The sequence below is a fragment of the Ixodes scapularis genome, unplaced genomic scaffold (assembly GCF_016920785.2).
Source record: "Ixodes scapularis isolate PalLabHiFi unplaced genomic scaffold, ASM1692078v2 ptg000890l_1___fragment_3__unscaffolded, whole genome shotgun sequence".
NCBI classification, from domain to species: domain Eukaryota; kingdom Metazoa; phylum Arthropoda; class Arachnida; order Ixodida; family Ixodidae; genus Ixodes; species Ixodes scapularis.
Window position 1 is genome coordinate 277938 of NW_024610065.1, and position 21516 is coordinate 299453.

Consider the following 21516-nt stretch of genomic DNA (forward strand, 5'->3'; position numbering starts at 1 on the left):
GCGGCTTTTGTTAAAGGAACATTGGCGGGACATCTCTCCACAAACTGCCGCTCCTGCAATTGCACTCCTAATATTAACAACATTACCACTAGAGGGCTACACCGGAACGCATACGCACGCAAAGTAATTGAAGCCCCGGCCATTGAAAAATGTGGTCAAGTGCGCGTGAGCACCCAGTCTACCACGATCCAAACGAAAGAAAGACAACCCTTGAGGTGTGGCATGAGCCACTTGGCATCCTAATAGGTGCAGCACCCGGACATGGGGGATAGGCTTTTATCCCTAGCTGCAGTAGAAAAAAGAAAAGAAGAAGGCGAAGTATTAAAGGAAGCAAGCCGATAGTCAGCGGTGTGTATCTGTTTTCCTGTCTTGGTTTTTCTTATTTGTAACTGTTCAGCTTACCCTATTAATATGTACCAACTAGCTCAAGTCAAACCTGTAGTACGATAATATTAGGCACAAAGGGGCACACCGACAGACAGCAGAATCCCCAAATGCTCGAGCCCCGTCTAAATACAATGGAGCGTAAACACTGTCGCCATGTTAACCTAGAAAAGGTTAACATGGCGACAGTGTTTACGCTCTATATAGCATGGCGTGTGGTATCAGCTAAATCCTTACGCGAGGTGCAAGGAGAGCCCTGAGAACGTGTCTGCTGCCTACGCTCTAAAAAAACATGGAGGACAAAAGTAGCAACGGCTCGTCTCCCTCCCTTCTACTGACGCGCCCCCAAGCGGACACGAGAAGGGAGGAACGAGACATTTTTCTCCTTCTCCAGGCAGGCGGGACAAAGCTTTCGCCCTCTCGACTCATCTTTCGGTTTCGTTTTTTGAGCACGTCGCGGACATTGTTTAATAAATGTTTTTGACTTGACTGAGCTTCAGCGGCAGCGAAGGCCGCCTGTAATTCCGTCTTGTAGTCCAAACGTGCAGAACATTTCGGTTGCACTGACGTTTTTATCACTAATTTTATCAAACGAGCAAACGAAGCCGCTAGAAACAGCGAAGTTCCGGAGCAGTGCCAGCAGCGCTACGTGCACTGGGTAAGATGGCAGTCGCAGGATTGCGGGATCCATGCGGAACTACAGTAGCGGAACCACGCGGAGCTGTGCCGACTCTTTTGATGTTATGGAAATCGCAGGAACTGCATCCAAGACAGGCAGGTTTTGCTGCCGGCTGCCTTCCGTGCTGAGTTCGGTTCTGTTTTCCGATGCCGAGTGTCAACCGGCAATCAATGTGGCTCTGTATTTCTGCGTGTCCGCAACAGCAGCAACATCGTGATGGCAGTGCTGTGCGTCGTGAACAGATGACTGGAATTATCGTCGATGTGACCGTGTGTTCGCGTATTAGTACTGTAACAACACCATGAAATAACGTAAACTGTCGGGCATTGATGCCGCTGGTCGGGCCTTGATCGGAGGGGCGGGGTGTCGGAGTTTGACATTCCGCTTTGCATTAAAGAGTTTAAGACCACTTGAGGAATTAGGCGCAATCGATCGACGTGCGGATAGTCATGTTGGAACGCTGGTCTGAATGGTAAGCTACTATCGTACAGAAAGAAGCCAGTGGGACTGTCGGTTGTCTCCTCCCCGAGATTCGATTGCGCTCTGGGGAAAGGACAGAACAGTACGAAATTATAATAGAAAGTACGTGTATTCAGTGTGGAATGTTAGCATTAAAAAGAAAAGTAGCACGAAATAAAAAAAAATGTTACCCTTTATTTTGCTGTTTAAATATACTGCGGTTCCTGGAGAAACTGCCCTCCAAGTGGCGCGCTGGAATGAGCGCTATAAGTTTTTCAGCACGCCGCGGCGTAGCTCCGTACACTTAACACCTGCCGCAAGTCGCGGCTTTGACTGCATTCCAGTTGATCGAAAAGCAATTTCTCTGCCCGTGAAGCATCATTTCCAGCTGGTTGATTCTCCGTCCTACAGAGATTAATTCAAGACGGCAATTGCAGCCGTGCGCGAACAGCACAAATAGAAAAACAAACACTACAATAGAAATGCAGGCTACGACGTGCCGTGCGGGGAAACAAACTCATGGCTTCGAACCGCATTGGAGCGGCTTGATTTATTGGCTTTCAAATAATTACGGCATGATCGAGCGTTTACTTTTTAATAAGAGATTCATCCGCTGAGCCATTCAGAATACTCCCAGAGGTATGACATTGCTGGCAAAAAAAATCAACACGCTGGGAATATTTTTTATTGCTTACGCAGACACCGAAAATTCCGTACGTTCAAAACGACCAGTATAAAAGACGGAAACGCAGAGCTGGGGTGAAGTCTTCGGGTTTTAGTGTGCCGTTGTATTGATGTTCGTAAGTGCCATGCATGTGTATGCGCTCAATGTATGTCCACCTGATGCTTGTAGTGTGCGTATGTGTGTGCACATGTGTCAGTACAGGTTCCGCACACATTACAGGTACACATTTCGCGGAAAGCTCGTGTTACGCTTTTATTTGCTGCTCCTCTCGTCCCGTACAAGAAACATAGCGTCCTTGTTAAGCCTTATTGAGCTTGATTTGCTCGATTCAGCGCCGCCATAATGAGATGCAGGCGACGGAGGAACTATTTGCTCCCCTGCTTCAGAGACGAAGGTTTCTCCCTTTCCCTATCGATACCCTTTTTTCTAAGAGTGTATAGCACTTCACGAAAGACGAGGTACAATGTTCGCGCCAATGTGCCAACCAGAAGGACGTGATCTTTGTCATGCTCGACGGGGAGAAAACGCTCGTAAAATAGCGCTTCCTGACACGCACAAGCCGAGAGGCCTTTCGTGTATACGAAGGCAAGGATCCTGATTCCGGCGTTAGGCTAACGAAATTTTATTCCTTGCGCCCTAAATAGGTGAAATGTATTCCAAACCAGGAAGTGTGTGTTTGTGTGCGCTGCGCTAATTATTTCCCGTTATAGGCTCTGGAGAAGGGGAACAAGAGGGACAAAGGACAAACATAAATCTCCAAACACAGCTAGGTGACCGTGAGCGACCGAAAAAATCCGCCTGGTCCGGGTATCGAACCCGGGACCTCTCCATTACAAGTGGAGCGCTCTACCAACTGAGCTAACAGAGCGCTCCACTTGTAATGGAGAGGTCCCGGGTTCGATACCCGGACCAGGCGGATTTTTTCGGTCGCTCACCGGTCACCTAGCTGTGTTTGGAGATTTATGTTTGTCCTTTGTCCCTCTTGTTCCCCTTCTCCAGGGATTACCTTCGTCATTCTTGTCCAGCTCGCTTGCACCTTTGCATTTAATTGAATTATAGTTATAGGCTCAACATTCAACACTACGTAAATGAGCTCAGCATTTCTGTGCGACCCACTAACAGGTTTGCGTTTCTAAGTACACTGTGATCACTGCCCAAAAAGCCAGTCTCTTAGACTCGAGGAACTTCATATCCCGGAGGATGAAGAGATTGTGCTTACAACATGGGAGTCCGGCGTCCTTGTGAAAGCGACCTTGGATCGTGAGACTTTACTAACAGTTGTTCAAGTAACGGTTCAAAGTTGGATATTTCAAACCCCTACCCGACAAACACGTAATCTGCGATGAAAAGCAGTGCATGCAACGCAGAAGCATTGCCTTTCATTTTGACTTTCCTGAAAACTGGACCATTTTGCTTCCTGACATAATTCAAGCCTACCATTTGAAAAAAATAAGAGCAAATCACAATATTTCCATGTGTAGTGACGACAAGAAAATCTACAAAGAGCTTCGCTATCATCACTCGGGACCTATGTTACGACGACGCTCACACGCGCTTGGCTCTGAAAAAAGTGAAAGAGTGGGTTGAAGACAACGTTGCGGTACACTCGCACGTGACGTACGTAAGTCACGGGGTCGCCAGTCATTTTAAGAATCGCTAGCAGATTGACCAGTATGCACAGGGCAATGGCCCACTAGCCTAGTGGTTATTTTCTGCATCTGGACATAGGAAAATGCACGCGATGGAGTTGGCGGACTCGTGAAGCACCAGGCCACGCTGAAAAACCTAAGAGAACGTGCAGTAAGCCCAATTTAGACGGCCAGGACAATCGTGAACTTCCTATCCCAGAAACAGAAAGGCGTGCATCTTGTGTATTCGGACGAAAATGATTTTGTTCGGTATCGTAAACAACAACAACTACAACAAAAAGTGGCTGACGGTGCGCGTCTTTCCTGGCATTCAGTCTCGGGACGCGCGGCAGCTGTGAAAGACATCAGCAGAAGGGACCTGTGGCATATGCCAGCACGGACAGACAAATCTGGTTAGAAAAAAAAAACTTTATTAAATGGGTACAGCGGGGAAAGCCTTAAGCTCCGTTCACACTCTTGCAACCGAGTACGACCGACAGAGACGAGACCGGTTTTTAAGCCTTTTGCGACTTCTTACGACCGGATGCGATGCAGCGGAGTTGGTCCTAAGAAATCGCAAGAGGCTTAAAAACCGGACTGGTCTCTCTCGGTCGAAGTCGGTCGCAAGAGTGTGAACGGGCCTTTAGCGTAAAGTGGCGAATTCGATTCCCCAAGGACTGCTCATTTTGAATGCATGGACATCTTAGTTCTCACAGTTTTCTTCGCGGAGTATTTAACCTACTGTTTTACTTGGTGATAGCTTATAATCGTTATCTGATCAACCATACGAGAATCACAAAACGTTATCCTCTCGCAGGATAGAACATCTCGGCTTGCCACGATCCATTCGTACACCGAGAGTATCGAAGCTGCTACATTCAGGCGCGGTCGCACTCTTCACCTGAAATTGTTTGTACCTGGAAATGCATAGCCAACCTAAACCATTTTTATATTATATCTGTATTTTTGTGTGTGGATGTAAAGTAATTTTTTTTATTCTAACTGTAAAATATACCGGAAAGTAAAACTTCACACTCCCTCATCATTTCTCAAATCACTAGTCTTTAATACGATACCTCTTTGTACAGTGTATATATGTAAAACGCTGTAAATAGTTTCTCCCTACTTTTACTGTGTGACCTATTGCTCTAGTTGTCAGTGACCTCATCACAACAAACGATATGAAAGATATGCGTTAGTTTGATGAAGCTGGAACTCAGAGTCACTTCTTGTAAAGGGCACTGCTAAGTGAAGGCTTTGAAAAATGACCCTTCTTTGAAGAGTTATGTCGTCTTTCACAATAAAATAATGCGACATGTTTTTAATACAAATGAATGCCAAAAAAGTACATGACAAGGTACACAAACTAAAAAGAAAAAAATGTCGAAGGTGGTCTTTGTTATATTTGCATCGAAAATTTTCGTGGTTTGATTTTTTCCCTCGTCTCTCTAAATTTATCACGCCTACCGTATCACCGGATATATATATATATATATATATAAAAAGTCAGAGATCCGTACTTGCGGAGTTGCTATGCTCCTAGCATAGCAACTCCGCAAGTACGGATCTCTGACTTATTACATTTTCCCGGTTCATTGTTCTCAAGCTACTCTGCCTCACCTATATATATATATATATATATATACAGGGTGTTTTTTTTTATTCTTACACATTCGGTTAAAAAAAACGTGAAAGTTACAATAATCCGGTTTGTGCAGGTGGGCTATACGGCTTGGCGGAAGTTATGTGGGTGGGTAAACTTTGCGATAAGTTGACTAATTAATTAAAATTTCTTAATTAACTTTTTAATTAGTGGAAATAGACATATGGTTTCAATTAGAAACTTGTATAGATCATCATTGAAAAACACTAAATCAATTATTTTTGGAAGGATATAACGTCGGGGAAGCATTTAACAGCGTTCTGTAAAAACGCTCCATTTGGACGCGTTTCTCGATTTCGGTTTCTTATCGGAGCGCATCACCGCGCCCGCGATTTTGCACCCCAGTGGCTGAGACGCGCAACACACGTGCGCCGCACTTCCCTACGAGGGAGGCGAGGAGGTGGCTTCGCGTCGCGACCGCCGGGGAGCAGGATCGCCGGCGCCTAGATGCGCTCCGATAAGAAACCGAAATCTAGAAATGCGCCCAAATGGAGCGTTTCTACAAAACGCCGTAAAGTGATGCCCTGGCGTTATATCCTGCTAAAAATGGTTGATTTAGGGGTTTTCGATGATGCTCAGCAATTTTCTAATTCAAATCATACGTTTATTTTCAGTAATTAAAAATATTATTAACGAATTTTAATTAATTAGCCGACTTATCGCAAAGATTAGCCGCCCACATAATGTCCGCCTGGCCGTATAACCCACCTGCACAAAACGCATTACTGTAGCTTTCACGTTTTTTTTAAACAAATGTGTAAAAATAAAAAACAACCTTTATATATATATATATATATATATATATATATATATATATATATATATATATATATATATATATATATATATATATATAATAAGTCAGAGATCCGTACTTGCGGAGTTGCTATGCTAGGAGTTTATTGCATGTATTTCGACAGTTTCGCCGAGAGGCTCGGCTTCGTCAGGAGATGGCCATCTCCTGACGAAGTCGAGCCTCTCGGCGAAACTGTCGAAATACATGCAATAAACTCCTAGCATAGCAACTCCGCAAGTACGGATCTCTGACTTATTACATTTTTCCGGTCCATTGTTCTCAAGCTACTCTGCCTCACCAATAAATATATATATATATATATACCCGTTATTATAATTTGAGTGAGCCGACCGCAAGCACTGAAAGTAGACCTTTAGTATACTTGAGTGCACTTCTTGTATACTGATTTTGAACTACTTCTTACCGTGGGCACTACGATTCTACTACATATACTAGTTTTGAGTCCCACCCCTGCCCGTTTCGATCTGGATGAGCATCGTACCGGCGTGCGGTCGTGTATCACTACTGCGTGGTGCACGTTAAAGACCCCAGGCTAGCGGTTGTACTGCACTGGCTAAATTGCTCATCTACAGCGTGTGACTCGTCGCAACTTTAATGGCAGACCAACTACACACTGTATAAACATCCCCACAACCCAATTATTATTATTATTTTACTAGTTTTGTACGGACGAGTATACTTTCAGTCCACAACAATTTTTACTGGAAGTATACTTTAAGTACACTTAAGGTATACAAGCAGTACAAAGACCGCACTGAAAGTATACTTTTAGTATACTTCAGTACACTTCGAGTATACTGATTTTGAACGACTTTTCACTAAGGGAAGCGCTTGAATATCTTTATGCATTCACAATTCCGATCAAACATATTTTTCGTCATTCAAATTGGTTTGCAAAGACATTATTGTTCTATACTTCACTTAAAAAAAGTTAATGCAAGGGTGCAGGCGAGCTCGTTAAGAGCTGAGAGTTTTAACCTTGGTGAGTGGGGTGACTGCTGTCCCCTCCTGTTTCCCCGGTCTGGTTAAAAATGTGAATGCATCCCTTGCTTTCAATTCTGTTTGTGCACTAACGTTTTGCGGAATCATTGTAGCCATAGGGTACTGACAGGATCTCGCCTGTTCAAATTCTGACACTATAGTTCCATGCTTGCAGTTTGTATTACTAAGTTTAGTTCTTCATGAAGAGCCAAGAACATTCATCGAAAAACCATTCTGCTAGTTCTCTGACTTATATACCGGAACTTAATTAAATGTATTGCACTGCTATTCTTTTTCTACAAAGCATAACCTCCTAATGATTGCACATAACCATTACCAATAAGACATGTCTAATTCGTTTCGTTCAGAGAATTGCGGACTTGTTACAACAACGCCAGACTCTGTGATAAGTGAACGCATTTTGAACGGCACAAACGCGATTCCTGGAGCTTGGCCATGGATGGTTGAAATTTTACAAGGAAACAAACACCACTGCGGTGGAGCCCTGATAAGCTCCCGACATGTGCTAACGAGTGCTCACTGTCTAACGTAAGCAATTTTAGATCTATTAGTCGGTAACGTTCTGATAGAATAAATCCCAAAGCGATCTAAAATATTTCCTCTATATATAACACTAGTCAACAGTTTTACGAAGCTCAAGAGAAACAAATTTTCGGTGATCCTTTCCTTGAAAGCACTGTCGTATTTTCCGGACTGTGGTGTGCAGCCGGTTCATATTTCGCGCCTTGTGCCTAGAAGGCGATGTCAGTTGCGAATTTAAACTGCAATCCGCATGTAAGAGATTTGGCAAGCTACGAGACAACCGACTGCGACCCGCTTCGCTGTCGCTCGGTCAGTCGAGCGACGAGGCAAACTGCATGGAAACGACGAGAGCTAGCGGAAAATTTGATCAGCGACTATTCTCGGAATACAAAAGCCAAGCGATCCGACGATTGACTGTGAAGCGCGAGACACATGCGCGTTAAAACTGTCCGATCCGGCGTGCGAACTGTCGGGAAGATGGCTGCTCGGATTCGCCGCACAGGACGGTTCGCGACACATGGTTTCCGACGCGTCGTTGCTTCCAGTTGCGTCGCTCCGCTCAGCTCCGCCCAGTTTCGGGTGTCCCTCTACCAAATTGATGGATGCATGCTAATGGCTATATCTATAACGGGCGGTAGCCCGCGCCACCTAGCCTAGAAAACTAAAATACTTACCTCGCCCTTGTTGGTTTTCTGACTTTAAAACAAACATAATATTTTTATTACATTCTAATAAAGTGTGCGTGTGTGAAGATTTTCCGTGAGGCTACTTTTCTGCTCAACATCACTTAATCGTGAAGGACCGCAGCGGACCTTAGGAGCCATCCCAGCGAAACGAGCACTGCGTACAAATCACGTGACTGCGTACCGCGCGCATGGCTGCGTCTCTCCCGAAGCTCACATGACACTCACATGACATTGGAATGGCTCGTAACGTCCGCTGCTGTCCGTCCTAAGGTGAAACCGAGTATATTCGGGTTTCGAGATCGGTCCCACAAGGCCGGCTGGCTTTGGCGCGCGAAAACAGCAGCTCGTTTTGTTCGCGCGGGAAAACTCGATATGGTTTCCAGTGATGGCGTCCGTTCCCTTCACAACCACGACTCGCGTCGCTTGACGCACCGCGCACCGCAACATCCGCTTCCCATAGCACGTAGCGCCTCCTCGCCCGATCGGTCCGAAAGTCACGTGACAACATGACCTTCGCGCCATCCGTACTCATTGGCTGCGGCCCTCCGAAAATCGGACCGTGCGTGCGGCGATATCTGGCAAGTTGGTCGCATGCCGGCGCCGGACGGAGCCCCCGTCCGACGCTCCGGTGCGACGAAAACCCTCTCCCTCGGACGTCGTTCCGGCGGTTCGCACGTCGGATGGGATGCATTTTCCACGCATGTGTCTCGCGCTTGAGAAAAAGTCGTCGCACGTCGCTGACTCATCGCTGTCGCCACGCTCGTCTCGTCGATCGCTTAATCGCTTACATGCAATTCAGCCCTAAAAGTTCAGGTGTGGGTTAAACATCGGTAGTGAGCTAAACTTCAGTTGTGAGTGAAACGTCTGTTTTGAGATAAGCGACAGTTGTGAGTAAAGCATTTGTCCTCTACGTCTTTAGCTCTTCCTCGGCGTTTCAGTGTTCGTATATTGCGTTGTATACTTACAGACAGAGTTCTTCTAACAGCACACCTTGAATAAACCCTGCTTCATTAGCTCACAGAGGAGCTTATGTTTTAAACAAATTATCAGTGAAAATTTCTGGGATGCACGAAATCCGTCATGTCAAGTCAGAATGAAGGATTTAGAAAAAACGAATCTTTGTGTTGTACACCGCAACTGGAGATACTCTGACCCACGTAAAACTTAAACTTCTGAATGTGTATAGTCCGCGGACTCTAGCTCGGGGTAAACTGTACGGTATAAGAAATGGGGCGCCTTATTTAGAAATTGATCGTTTAAACTTTTTTGGAAATATGTGAACGTGTCGCTTTCGGGGCGCAGGAACACAGTGTTTATTTGTTTCTCCATGCACCCTTACAACATCACCACACACTACGGAGAACGTAAGCATACCGTAATAGACCCCTTTCCAAAGTCCGCGCCATCGCCTGTCCGATATTGCTCGCTCACAAACTCTGAGCGTGTAATGGACAAAAAGACTGCGTCATCGTTCGGCGAGTACTCGGATCCAATCACGCGCTTCGTGTCCCAGCAATGGCGACCGCCAATGTTGCTCGGAGAACTTCTCAAAAAGGTCTATTGTGGTCGGAGACGTGGGCATGCTCTTCAGTCATTACAAGTGGAAAGTCGTTCAGCTCGCCCGGAGGTGGAGCAGAGGGTGGTGGGCGAAGATCTAGGGGTTTGATTTCTGGTTGGCGTGTATATGTGTTTGTTTAACTTTATCTGTTTCAGTACATCGTCTTAATTCTGCTGTCATGGTAACCAAACCGGTTATTTTGACATTTCCTGACCCGGGGTATGTGTGGTCCGCGGTTCAAGATATATATGGTGTGCACACCGCGCGCGCCGCAGCATACAAATAAAGCCCACTCCTCGTCTTGGTTGCATTCGGTGCCCCCAGATGGCTCTTCGATAAGCGGCTAATGAAAGCTAATGGGAGCCCGTCCCGGGCTAGGGTTCCTATGGTTCTTTATGGCAGGTACGCTTCTTAAATTTGCCTCCTGGGTGAGCCACGGCATGTAGAACTTGCAACTTGTGCTACTCGTGTTCCTTAGACATTGCTTCGTCATTGACTCTGGTTTGGCACCTCAACTATGGTGCCTGGAACGCGCGTCTCCGACTGGGTTGTTTACCGCGTACAAAAAGTAGTCCCTCGGGTCCTGCCCAATGACGTCATAGCAGTGTGCTTCTGTCGCCTGTCTCGATCCTGGCGGCGTTCCAGCAGCGGTGGTGTATCTGGCAAGCGCCGCTCCTGCTGCAGGTCCCTCTCAAGCTTGACAGTTCACCGAGGTTTCTGCAGCGAGCAGTTCGGACACCGTGACGAGAGCGACATTCGCGTTCGCTCGTGCATTTTGCCAGCATTTCTACGACCAACCGCCAGGATAGTGACATGCAACAGCACGGCACTCCAGGTTTGTGACATATTTTTTTTTTTATACGAGGACTACTTTTGATGCACGGGCAAGATAGGACGCTAAAGACACCAATCAGAGACGCGTTTCAAACACCATATCTCAAAGGCGTCAATGTCAGTTTTACAAAGGCCATGAAGTGGGCAGATATCTGGCGCGGTGTTCAAGGGAGCGTTCGTCAAGATCAAAGCATGCAGACGCTCTGAGCGGCAAGACCGCACGCCCAGGTGCCATGGGAACGGTACATGTTTAGTCCCTTTCTCTCTTGCTTAGTTGCGCCGCATGGGCGGCGCAACTTAGCAAGAAACTCCAGCAACCTTAACCGATAACACCATCCCGGTCCCTGGTTTCTACGGGCTTAATTCTTGACAAACTCTCTATTTACTATTAGTTTCGAATTCATTTAACTTGTAGACGACAGCCGTTGCTGATTTGAGGCCCGAGCTAGTTCCGAATTGCGGCAGAGACGTCGAGCGTCATCTCAGCTTGCAAACGTCAGAAAGGGTTGCGCGAAGACAGCGCAGTAGAGGTTGGTTGCACTATTTCTCTACGGAGTGCGGTGCCGTCGGGGCCGAGAAGCGCTACGATTGCAAACCGAAACTTAAAAACCCGTCAAAATTGTGCTGTTCTTTAGAAAGCCGTCTAATACCACGCGTGCCTTCTATCATTCTGCAATATGTGGACGTAGTGTTTTTCGATGATGCTCAGCGATATTCTAAATCAAATCATTCCCTTAAACTAAATATTTAAAAAAAATTAAGGGAAAATATTTAACACTTTAATTATCCCGATCTTCAATAATTTTTCTAAATAGGCCGCTGCCCTAGGACCAACACAACACAAGCCTTTTTTTGTTGCGATGCGTAGTTTTCGCAATGTCAAATTTGTCCATCTTTCGTGATAGGGTGTTTCTGCGAAAGCTTTAAAAAAACTAAAAATATGCGGTTTAAAATTAAAAAAAAATACCTGCAGAAACAAAATAGAGGCCTTAGAGGACGTCCAGAACTGCAAAAATATACTAATTCGAGCGATGATTTACTAACATTTAGTAATTAATGGTTTAGTTATTGAAAACAAACATGTGGTTCCACAGAAAAACTTGCCCAGCATCATCGGAAACCACTGAACGAACTTTTTTTACAAAGATATAAAGCAGCTGCGAGGACAGCATTTTACGGCGCTCTGAAAAAATGTTACGTTTACACGCGTTTCTATGCTCCAGCCTCTTATAGAAGCGCACTTTTGCTTTCCGGCCGCGCTCCCCACTGCACTAAGACGCGCAACACACGTGCGCCCTACTTCCCTCCACCCTACAAAAGAGGCGAGGGGGTGGCTTTGCGTAGCGACCACCAGGGACCGTATTCGCCCATATTCGCCTTATCGGGGCGTAAAGATGCGCCCCGAAAAGAAACCGAAACCTACAAACTTAACCAAATTAAGAGGTTTTTTTTTTTTTTTTTTTTTTTTTTTCAGAACGCCGGGAAATGTTGCTCCTGTCTAATATCTTCGAAAAATAGTTGATATAGTGATCTTCGGTAATTCTTAGCAGGTTTCTAGTTAGAACCCTATCTTTATTTTCCCTAATTAAAATGTTCATTATCAAATTATACATAATTAGCTGACTGATTGTTACGATTATCCACCTGTACTATGCCCCCTGGCTGTACAACTCACCTGCACAAAGCGCGCAAGTGCAGGTTACGAGCAAGTAAAGCCAAAAAAAACACCCTGTATAGATTTCGCAGTGATTTCGCTACATGGGCGAACGGACAAATGTCTGAAACTATGTGATTGTGTTATAGAGCATTTCATGCTTTAAAGGTAGAGGCTGCACCATCGGGTCACCCCAGTTATGAAACAAGTATAACTACAAGGTGAAACAAGGAGACGCGAGGCTCTTTATATCGACCGGAAAATTCGGTTTCTTAAAGGGCAACTCCGGTCCATACTTTCGATTTTGGGATTATGACTGTTTTTAGTGCAGTCAGCGTCTCTGAATTGCAAGGTGTAATTTTTTTTCTCCTTATTGTGCATAGTTTTAAAGATATCGACGTTTCAAAGTTTTGCTTGGGGCGCGGCCAACAAAACCGAAACTAGCCGCTCGAGGCCCCGGCAACACTGGGAATCGGCTGCTATGTGAACGTGACGTCAAGATCGTTCTCAATCAACGAGTACGCAGGCCGAGCGGCACCTACCTCTGTTGCGCTAGCCGTCTAAAGATAGGAGGTAAGCTGATTTTGTTTTAATTCTGTATACGTGGTAGTTATCCAGCCCATGTAGCAAGAGCTAGTGCCATTACCCAAAAAGCTAGCGACTGAAAAACCCTTGAACTCGTGCGGTGCCATACTCGGCGGCCGCTGCCGTGCGTGCGTTATGCCGTACTCGTCGCTTGTATACCCAAAAGCTAGCGACTGGAAAACGAGTGAACTCGTTCGCTGCCGTGCTCGGCGGCTGTCGCCGTATTTGCGATCTTCCGTGCTCGTCGCTAGGCCTAAATTGTCATTGGGGCTCCGTGGATGGAGCGGCGTTGCTCTACGCCGCGCTGCCAGTGACGTATAGTACTGGGGGCCCTCTCGCTTTCGCGCTGTTGGTCAGTCCCAGACACGAAGCTTTGAGGCTCTCCGGCGCGGGCCGCGGCGCCCGAACACACGTGTGCTGAACTGTACACGTCTGTTTTTTCGTTCTTTTTTCCTCTCGCGCGTAAAAGCCGATGTCCAAAGTCCACTCGTCGAACAGCGTTCACCCACACATTCTCCAATTTCCGGTCCGTTGGAAACTTGTGAAAAAGCACCTCCGTGTTGCGCAGCGGGTTGTTTGAGCTGCCCACAGCGCTACAAGTTGCACTCGGCATCTTTCGAAGAACAGCTGGGCAGTCTTAGGCACACCGAGTTGCTCGCTAAAACGAGTCTTAGGGTCCTCACAAGCAAATAAACAAAAGTCTATACCGAAGCTACACGGGCTATAGATAAAAGCAAAGACTAAACACGCCAATCACAAGCCGAAGTAGCGGTGGTAGCGTCTCAAAGAAGCGCACTCCGCGCAACGCCCGGACCGGAAGAAAAAAAGAGAACGATACGGACGTCACGGCCCAATGTTGCTTTAGCGATCGGCAACCCGCTGGCCGCCCGCTAAGGAGCAGCGGCTCGCGGCGGGTCGCATTTTTATTATTGGCATTCGTTGAGAATGCGGCGTCCGACGGACGTGATATTTTGGCTGGGGTCGTATTTTGTGTCACTACATTGATACCAGTAATTTATTTCATTTTGAGTTTTGGCCGGAGTTGCCCTTTAACCTATCGCGCTACGACTTTGTGCAGCGTTAACCACAGATGGCGCTTCTTTTTTTTTTTTTGTAAAATTTGCGAAGAGCGAACTTACCTGAGGAAAAAGTAAAGAAAGAAAAAGGCTTAGCTCCTATGGAAACGCAGCGACGCCACCGGTCTGCAAACAACACGGCGCCGTTTCGCACGGGGGACAAGAGATGGCGCAACAACCGCCGCCAACGAACGAGCATACGGCATAAGGGTGGCGATGTGGGTTAGTTGGTTCATACTGACGAAAAGGCAAACAGCACGCAGAAAACGGGGACTAGAGGAAGTGCAGACAGGACAAGGTGGGAGTTGTTTACATTTGCAAGGTGGGAGTTGTTTACACGATTCCACTAACGTGCGGGAAAGCCTACGTCGGGCAGACGGGCAGATGTGTTAATCACAGATTGCGGGAGCATGACTTGTCGTTGCGATCTGTGGTTGGAGCAGTAGGGGGGCATTTGCCATTGCATTGTCATAGTTGTGGGTGCAAACCTATCTTCAGTAAGACTAGTATCATTGGCAATGGTAGGGAAAGAGTGAATAGAGAAATTTTAGAGGCGCATGCAATCATCAAAGCCGGCGCGAACTGCGTAAGCCAAACGTCACTGGGCCTGAGTAGCAAAGAGATGCTTTTTTTGGACACGTGGTGAATTTGTCATGTGACGTGGGCGGAGTTGCTGTTTTCTTTGTTTTTCTTTGTTTTGTTTCCTTGTGATTCAATTTCAGTTGAGAGTCAGCGCTTGTCCTGTCTGCACTTCCTCTAGTCCCCGTTTTCTGCGCGCTGTTTGCCTTTTCGTGAGCATACGGCGCCGAGAGCAGGCCTTTTTCGCAGACGATCTTTTTGACTCAAAAGCGGCGCCCGTTCCGCAGGCGGCGACAGTCGCAGAAACAGTAAAGACAGGCGTGGTAACAGCAATGAACTGCAGCTCCTTGTCTGCAAAAGGGCCGGCTCTCGGCGTCGTCTGCTCGTTCGTTGGCGGCAGTTGGCGTCGCGACCGCTCGCGCCATCTCTTGTCTCCCCTGCGAAACGGCGCCGTGTTGTTTGCAGACCGGTGGCGTCGTTGCGTTTCCATAGGAGCTAAGCCTTTTGCTTTCTTTACTTTTTCCTCGGGTAAGTTGGCTCTTTGCATATTTTACAAAAAAAATGCACCATCTGTGGGCAACGCTGCACAAAGTCGTAGCGCGATAGGTTAAGAAACCAAATTTTCCGGTCGATTTAAAGAGCCTGCCGTCTCCTTGTTTCACCCTGTATATGCAACGTGTAAGTCTTCGGCAGAGCACTATGTAGTATTTTTCAAATGTTTGTACTGAAGCTCTCTTTAGTGAATTATTTCAACCAGGAGGATGCACTAGGTCTCACATCGTGTTCATGTAACGTTGAAGCTCTCGTTAGAGAATTATTTCAACCAGGAAGATGCACTAGGTCTCACATCGTGTTCATGTAACGTTCCTTTAAAGTAGAAAGTAAGCTCAGGTATAGTAATGTCACGTATAATTAAATTACAGCAACGAACCCAAGAAATTATTTACAGTTTTGCTCGGGAGCTATTCAAGCCGCAATAAAGGGGGAGGAGGAAGGAAGCAAAACATTAAGACCATCTGCATGTACTCTCAATTTGTGAACGGCGAATTCCAGGCAAGTGACCGCATGAATGCTCTAAAGAAGACTTTACATTACCAGGATGTTGTGAATGCAAATATTATTATTCAAGCTTGATTAAATTAAGTGAACTGCTGAGTTACTAATTCTCCATAAAAAAAGAACTTTGTAATAAATATCCATATGATCTGGCTCTTTCAGCATATACTATGTATTGGTTTCAGTTTCACTTCATTTCTCGACTACATCACATACATTATGTACTTTCGGGGAAGTCAATGTGCTGATGCTATATATTATTATAAAATACTTTTGAGCTGTTACAGCTAAAGGGACGGTTAAATATTCCAGTTTCCTAACAGCTCAAACAGTTTTCAAGAGGCTATAGTATACAATAATTCAAACCTGTATTGATATTCGAATGCCTCATTTCGAGAAGGGATGCTCAATCGAGTTCGGTGGGCCATATATTAAAGCATTTAATATCTGTGCTGCAACGCGAGACGATAATGCCAGTTCTATGAGTGACTATGAGTAACCTGTATTAACCAGGTGGCGCTGGAAGTCTTTCCTCGAAGCATCATCTCCCGCCAATATTTTTATGCTCTTTCGTGTGGTAAGAGATTAACCGCCCCTCGGCGACACCGGTATCCTGAAGCATTTAGTGTGCCTGAATTTGAAGTGCTTCAAACTGGTTAAAATCTGTCACGTGATTTGTGTTATGAGTTACGTTCAGCAGTACAAGGAGCAAGAAGTTGACGAGAGCGTTCTTGCTCTTCGCCCGCGATCTTGCTCTTCGCATTGAAAACGCTGACGTGCAACGAACCTGCACAGGAATTGTCCGCCACTAAACTGAGAGCGTTCTCCATGGTTCAAGTTCCTCCCTTTCTCAAATCTATGTTTTCTGGAAGATCTTATTCTGAAAGCAAAGCGACGAATTTACTTTGGTTTTACGGCAGCTGGGGCTCTGTTTGGACATTCTTATCTCTATTGTGCCACTTACTAAATTCTTGGAACGCGGCGCAAATTCCATTGGCTGGTTTCCACACTTGCGTATGACTGCACCCAAGTGTTTTAAACAACATTGTGCACCCAATTGTGGTCGCGTACGACGAAAGAACACAATTACCAGTGACATCATCAATTGGGTATCCCTGAACATTTAAAATGTTCGCACATTTTCTTTCCCTGTACATTTTTTTTTGTTTCACCATGTACTTAAGAAACGTTTAATGATGCTATTAACGACCATAACCAATATATGGGAGAATCAATTGATATCGCAAATATTGAGAAACATTCAGACTAGTTAAATGCAGTTTTAATGCTACCTCAGTAATGGCGCCAGAGTACAAGGCAGCGTGTTATCTCGTTACACGGGAGCGCAAGTCTGCAACACGCCCTTGGTTGTAGAAAAACAAAACTCAAGGATGTGTACCAGCCTTGTGACGAAACTTTTGTGAGGGGAGCCCACAATTATAATCGATCACCAAATTTTTACTGCGCCCACTACACTATGACGATATCACCAATCCCAATAAAAGCCAGCAGCCTTCACATATAACAAAAAGCTAATATTACAATCTAATTTATTGGGTAAAAATCATGAAAACACTTTCATGACGGCTAAAATATGAAGAAGCGTTTGACACAAATAAACACTTGTGACTTTTTAATTACGTAGGCTCAGAACTTGTTAGAATAACCTATCCATTAATGAATCCATCCACTAATTAACATTGACGTTCAAATTAATTACGGCTTACAATTACGGCTCATCGCAGTTCGGTTTCAGAAATAACTTTTCCACTGAAACTGCACTTCTTTATCAAAAAGAGTATATTATGGAAAATTTTGAGAACAAAAAATTTGTTTTGGGGGTCTTTTTAGACTTTACAAAGGCGTTTGACTGCCTTAGTCATGTGGTTTTACTTAAAAAGCTTGAAGCGTATGGCATTCGCGGACAAGCTTTACTACTTTTACAGTCCTACCTAGAATATCGCCAACAGTATGTATATGTAAACGGTTATTCATCCACTGTAAGGCTCATCACGTCAGGGGTCCCTCAGGGGAGCAAATTGGGACCTTTTCTATTTAATTTATACATTAATGATATCGTTAACGTAAATATGCACGCAAAATTAGTGATGTACGCGGATAATACGAGCGTATTTGTTTCTTCCGATACTGGCGACGATTTAATCGATATGGCAAATCTCACCATATCAAAAATAAAAAGTTGGGAAGATAGCAACTCCTTGAAAATCAATATTCATAACACAAAAACTGTGATTTTTCGTCCAAAAAACAAGCCTGTGGTGCTGTCTAAAGTGCTCACTTTTAGCTCTACTTCAATCGAAATTGTTAGTTGTTTTAAAACTCTTGGAGTCATTTTTAGTGAGGGTATGTCTTGGGATGGCCATATAAATTATCTTATCCCAAAGTTAGCTCGAGTAGTGGGAATTATAAATTGATACAGATCTGTGTTACCAACAAATGTTAAATTATTGCTTTATAAATCATCGTTTTTCTCCCACTTAGCTTATTGCCACCTTGTTTGGGGAACGTGAAAATTTACCAATATTGAAAAACTCTTTATGTTCCAAAAGAAAATATTGAGATATAAATGTAACGCGCCACGCGACTTCCATACCGCTGATTTATTTAAGAACTTTCAAATAATCACTATTCACAAGTTATATCAGTATCGGCTTTCTACTAGTTATAAAAGTGAAAAAATAAGAGGTACACTTTTGGAAAACATTGCGTCGCTGAGGAAAACTTCTCCTCTGTATCTTACCCGTAACCCTGAGAAATGGAAGATAGTCACGCAGCGAACAAATTATGGCTCTCAAATGTTAAGCTCCACACTCCCCGCATTTGTTAAACAGCCTTAACAGCAATAACATTGATCTAGAAAGTCTAACCTTTAGAGTCTTGCGCTTATTATATCCTTGTACGTGATCCTTTTCTTTCTTAACATTTGCAAAAGGTGCTTTTAGCTTTGTGTACTGAATTCTAACATCATTGCCTCTAGCACGCTATTATGTTGCTTTTTGTTTGTTTTCCCGCATGGTTCCTGCTGTCCATTGTAGGGGCCCAGGGACTCGTCAAGCTGCTTACTGCAGCTTTTTTTTCTTGGGCCCCACCATCATTAAGAATAGAAATAAAGAAAAAACGAAAAAAAAACAATTATTCTGTCAAAAGTGGTCTGGGAAAGGGCTTGACAACCCTTCCCTAGGGTTGCCAAGCTAAACATCAATAACCTAATTACTGGCTAGAATTTTTTTCGTCCGGCACCAAGAGTGATAGCGCACCTAGACTTGTTGCCGAACGTAAATAATTTATTTTGTGTGCGCAGCTTGCAAAGAGAGAGAATCTGACGTACAGCTGAAATTAATATCACGCGTGTGCTTGCTAAAACGTATTGCCTTCATGTGGAAAACTATTCTGAGTACATTGTGTTATGATTATTTTAATATTTTCAGTATAACTTTGTTTCGTACTTCACAGTTCTCAATTGCTCAAATAGCGCTTGGTAGCTGTCAACTTGACGGCACTAAAAAAGTATATACATCTTTTTTATTTGTTTTTATCCTCTACTCCCAACATCGTCCCGTGGCATTTAAATCAATGCGGCACTAAAAAGAACAATAATTGTGTTTCTTTATTAAACCATATGCGGTTCTTTCATACTTAGGGCTATAAACGAATTCCCGAAAATGTTTTTCCCTTATTGCATTTATACATTCATAATTACGAAGTTTTATCCTCCTCCAGAATAGACCAATGAACGCTGTTATTATTCTGAATGCCACCGAATAGGTCATGCAAAGGGCTAATAATTGAATCATATTGTTGATTCTATCGCAAGATACTAATCTGAAAGAATATATTATTGTTCCCACTCAAATCAGAATTATAAAAAACCTCCCGTACCTTTCTTCTTTTAGAAAGACATTGCCATTATAACACTGGAAAGACCTGTGAAATGTTCAGAAACCATTAAAACAGTTTGTCTGCCCGACATCAATGACAATCCAGATTGTGACGTTCCCATGTATGTTGCTGGATGGGGATACACTGAACGTAAGAGCGACTAATAAAGTTGTCATTCAAAACACCCAAGGCTAATATTGCAAAAAAACGGAACGTATATTTTAAAAGTTTCTGTCTATCCACATCGAGTTAAGCTGCTGGCGTGTACCGCAAGTTCCGAAAAAACGCCCACCCAAAATGAAGAGATATATGATGAAAAACATGTGGGTGGGCTATCTTTGGGGATACCACAGCAAAACTTTAAAACGAATAAACGTTAAACACCCTGGAACCGACTGCAAACTAGGTGACGCGGGAACTGACAGCGCAGTCCGCGGACACGGCGAATTCGCATTTCACGATGCGATAAACACGCACAAATATGCTACGGACTCCTCTGCCACGGGAAGGCACCCCCACAGCCTGAGGACGCAGCAGACAAGTGTTTAAAAGTGGGAAGGACCCGCAGAAATCCTCCGATAACTCGCACGTCGCGGGAACGAGTACTGCAAATAGCGTACGCAGCACAATCAATTTTTACGGTGCAATAAACACGCGGTAACCCGCTACAAATTTGTCTGTAACGGGAACCAATATCACGCGAGCAGATCGCGGAAAAAAATACGGGAATCCACGACAAATTGGTATGCTACAGGATCGCGAACGCAACAAAATCGTATTTCACAATAAAAAATACAAGCGGGACCAACTCGCGTGGAATCAAGATCGCGCGCGCACATCCAGGACAAAAACGCGAGAATCCGCTACAAAGTTTATGTCACGGAAACGGATACTGGAGATTGCGGACGCAGGAGATTTTTATTTCATGGTGTAACTTACACGCCGGAAGAACTCGTGTGTTAGGGAGCCGATATCGCGCGTGCAGATCGCGGAAGAAAAAACGCGGGAACACGGTACGAGCTCGCCTGTCGGAAATGCCGGTACAGGAATTTGCGCGGTTGATGGGATTCCCGTAAGACAGCGCGTGATGTCCGACGGGAATCGGGTGGTGGGCGATGATTCGGAGTTTTATATTACAGATAATTATACAGAAAATGGGACAGGCGATCTCTCGGGGGCGTGCGCTCTCTTGGAAATTTACGGTTGCTATAATTAAAGGAAGGAAATCACAAATAGTTGATGCCACCTCGGGTATTTGCTGGGGTTGCCGTTTTACTCATGAAAAAAACAGAACCTTCATTTTTGGGACCTTGGTTGTTTTATATCCTTACTAATGAACTCGAAAATGATGTATTTCTTAAACGTGCGATTATATGCCCATGACTGGGTAGTTTAGTGAAATATTGGCATTTATTCAAAATACACCATTATGCGAGGTGACCTTTATCGTATTCTCAGTTGGTGTAATAACTGGAACATGGAGGAGGAAGTTTAAAAGTGCCACCATGTACGGTTTAACAGATAACACCTTCCACTCCTTTGATCTAAATATACTGCGCGGCCCAAGAAGCGGTCAGGCTCTTTAAATCAACCGCGAAATTCGGTTTCTTAACCTATCGCGCTACGATTTTGTGCAGCGTTGCCCACAAATGCTGCATTTCTTTCTCTTTTTTTTTTTTTTTTTTGTAAAATTTGCAAAGAGCGAACTTACCTGAGGAAGACGTAAAGAAAGTAAAAAGCTTAGCTCCT

General features: G+C 44.7%; 1 protein-coding gene across 1 annotated transcript in view; it reads left to right on the top strand.

Annotated features, from left to right (window-relative positions):
* Nucleotides 1-21516, top strand: part of LOC120843917 (brain-specific serine protease 4-like) — a 74277-nt gene that overhangs the window by 29336 nt on the left and 23425 nt on the right. Inside the window, exons 2-4 of the mRNA XM_042288017.1 lie at nucleotides 7665-7845; nucleotides 15735-15868; nucleotides 19786-19917. Of these exons, the coding sequence (XP_042143951.1) occupies nucleotides 7665-7845; nucleotides 15735-15868; nucleotides 19786-19917 (447 nt within the window). The remainder of the gene's footprint in view (nucleotides 1-7664; nucleotides 7846-15734; nucleotides 15869-19785; nucleotides 19918-21516) is intronic.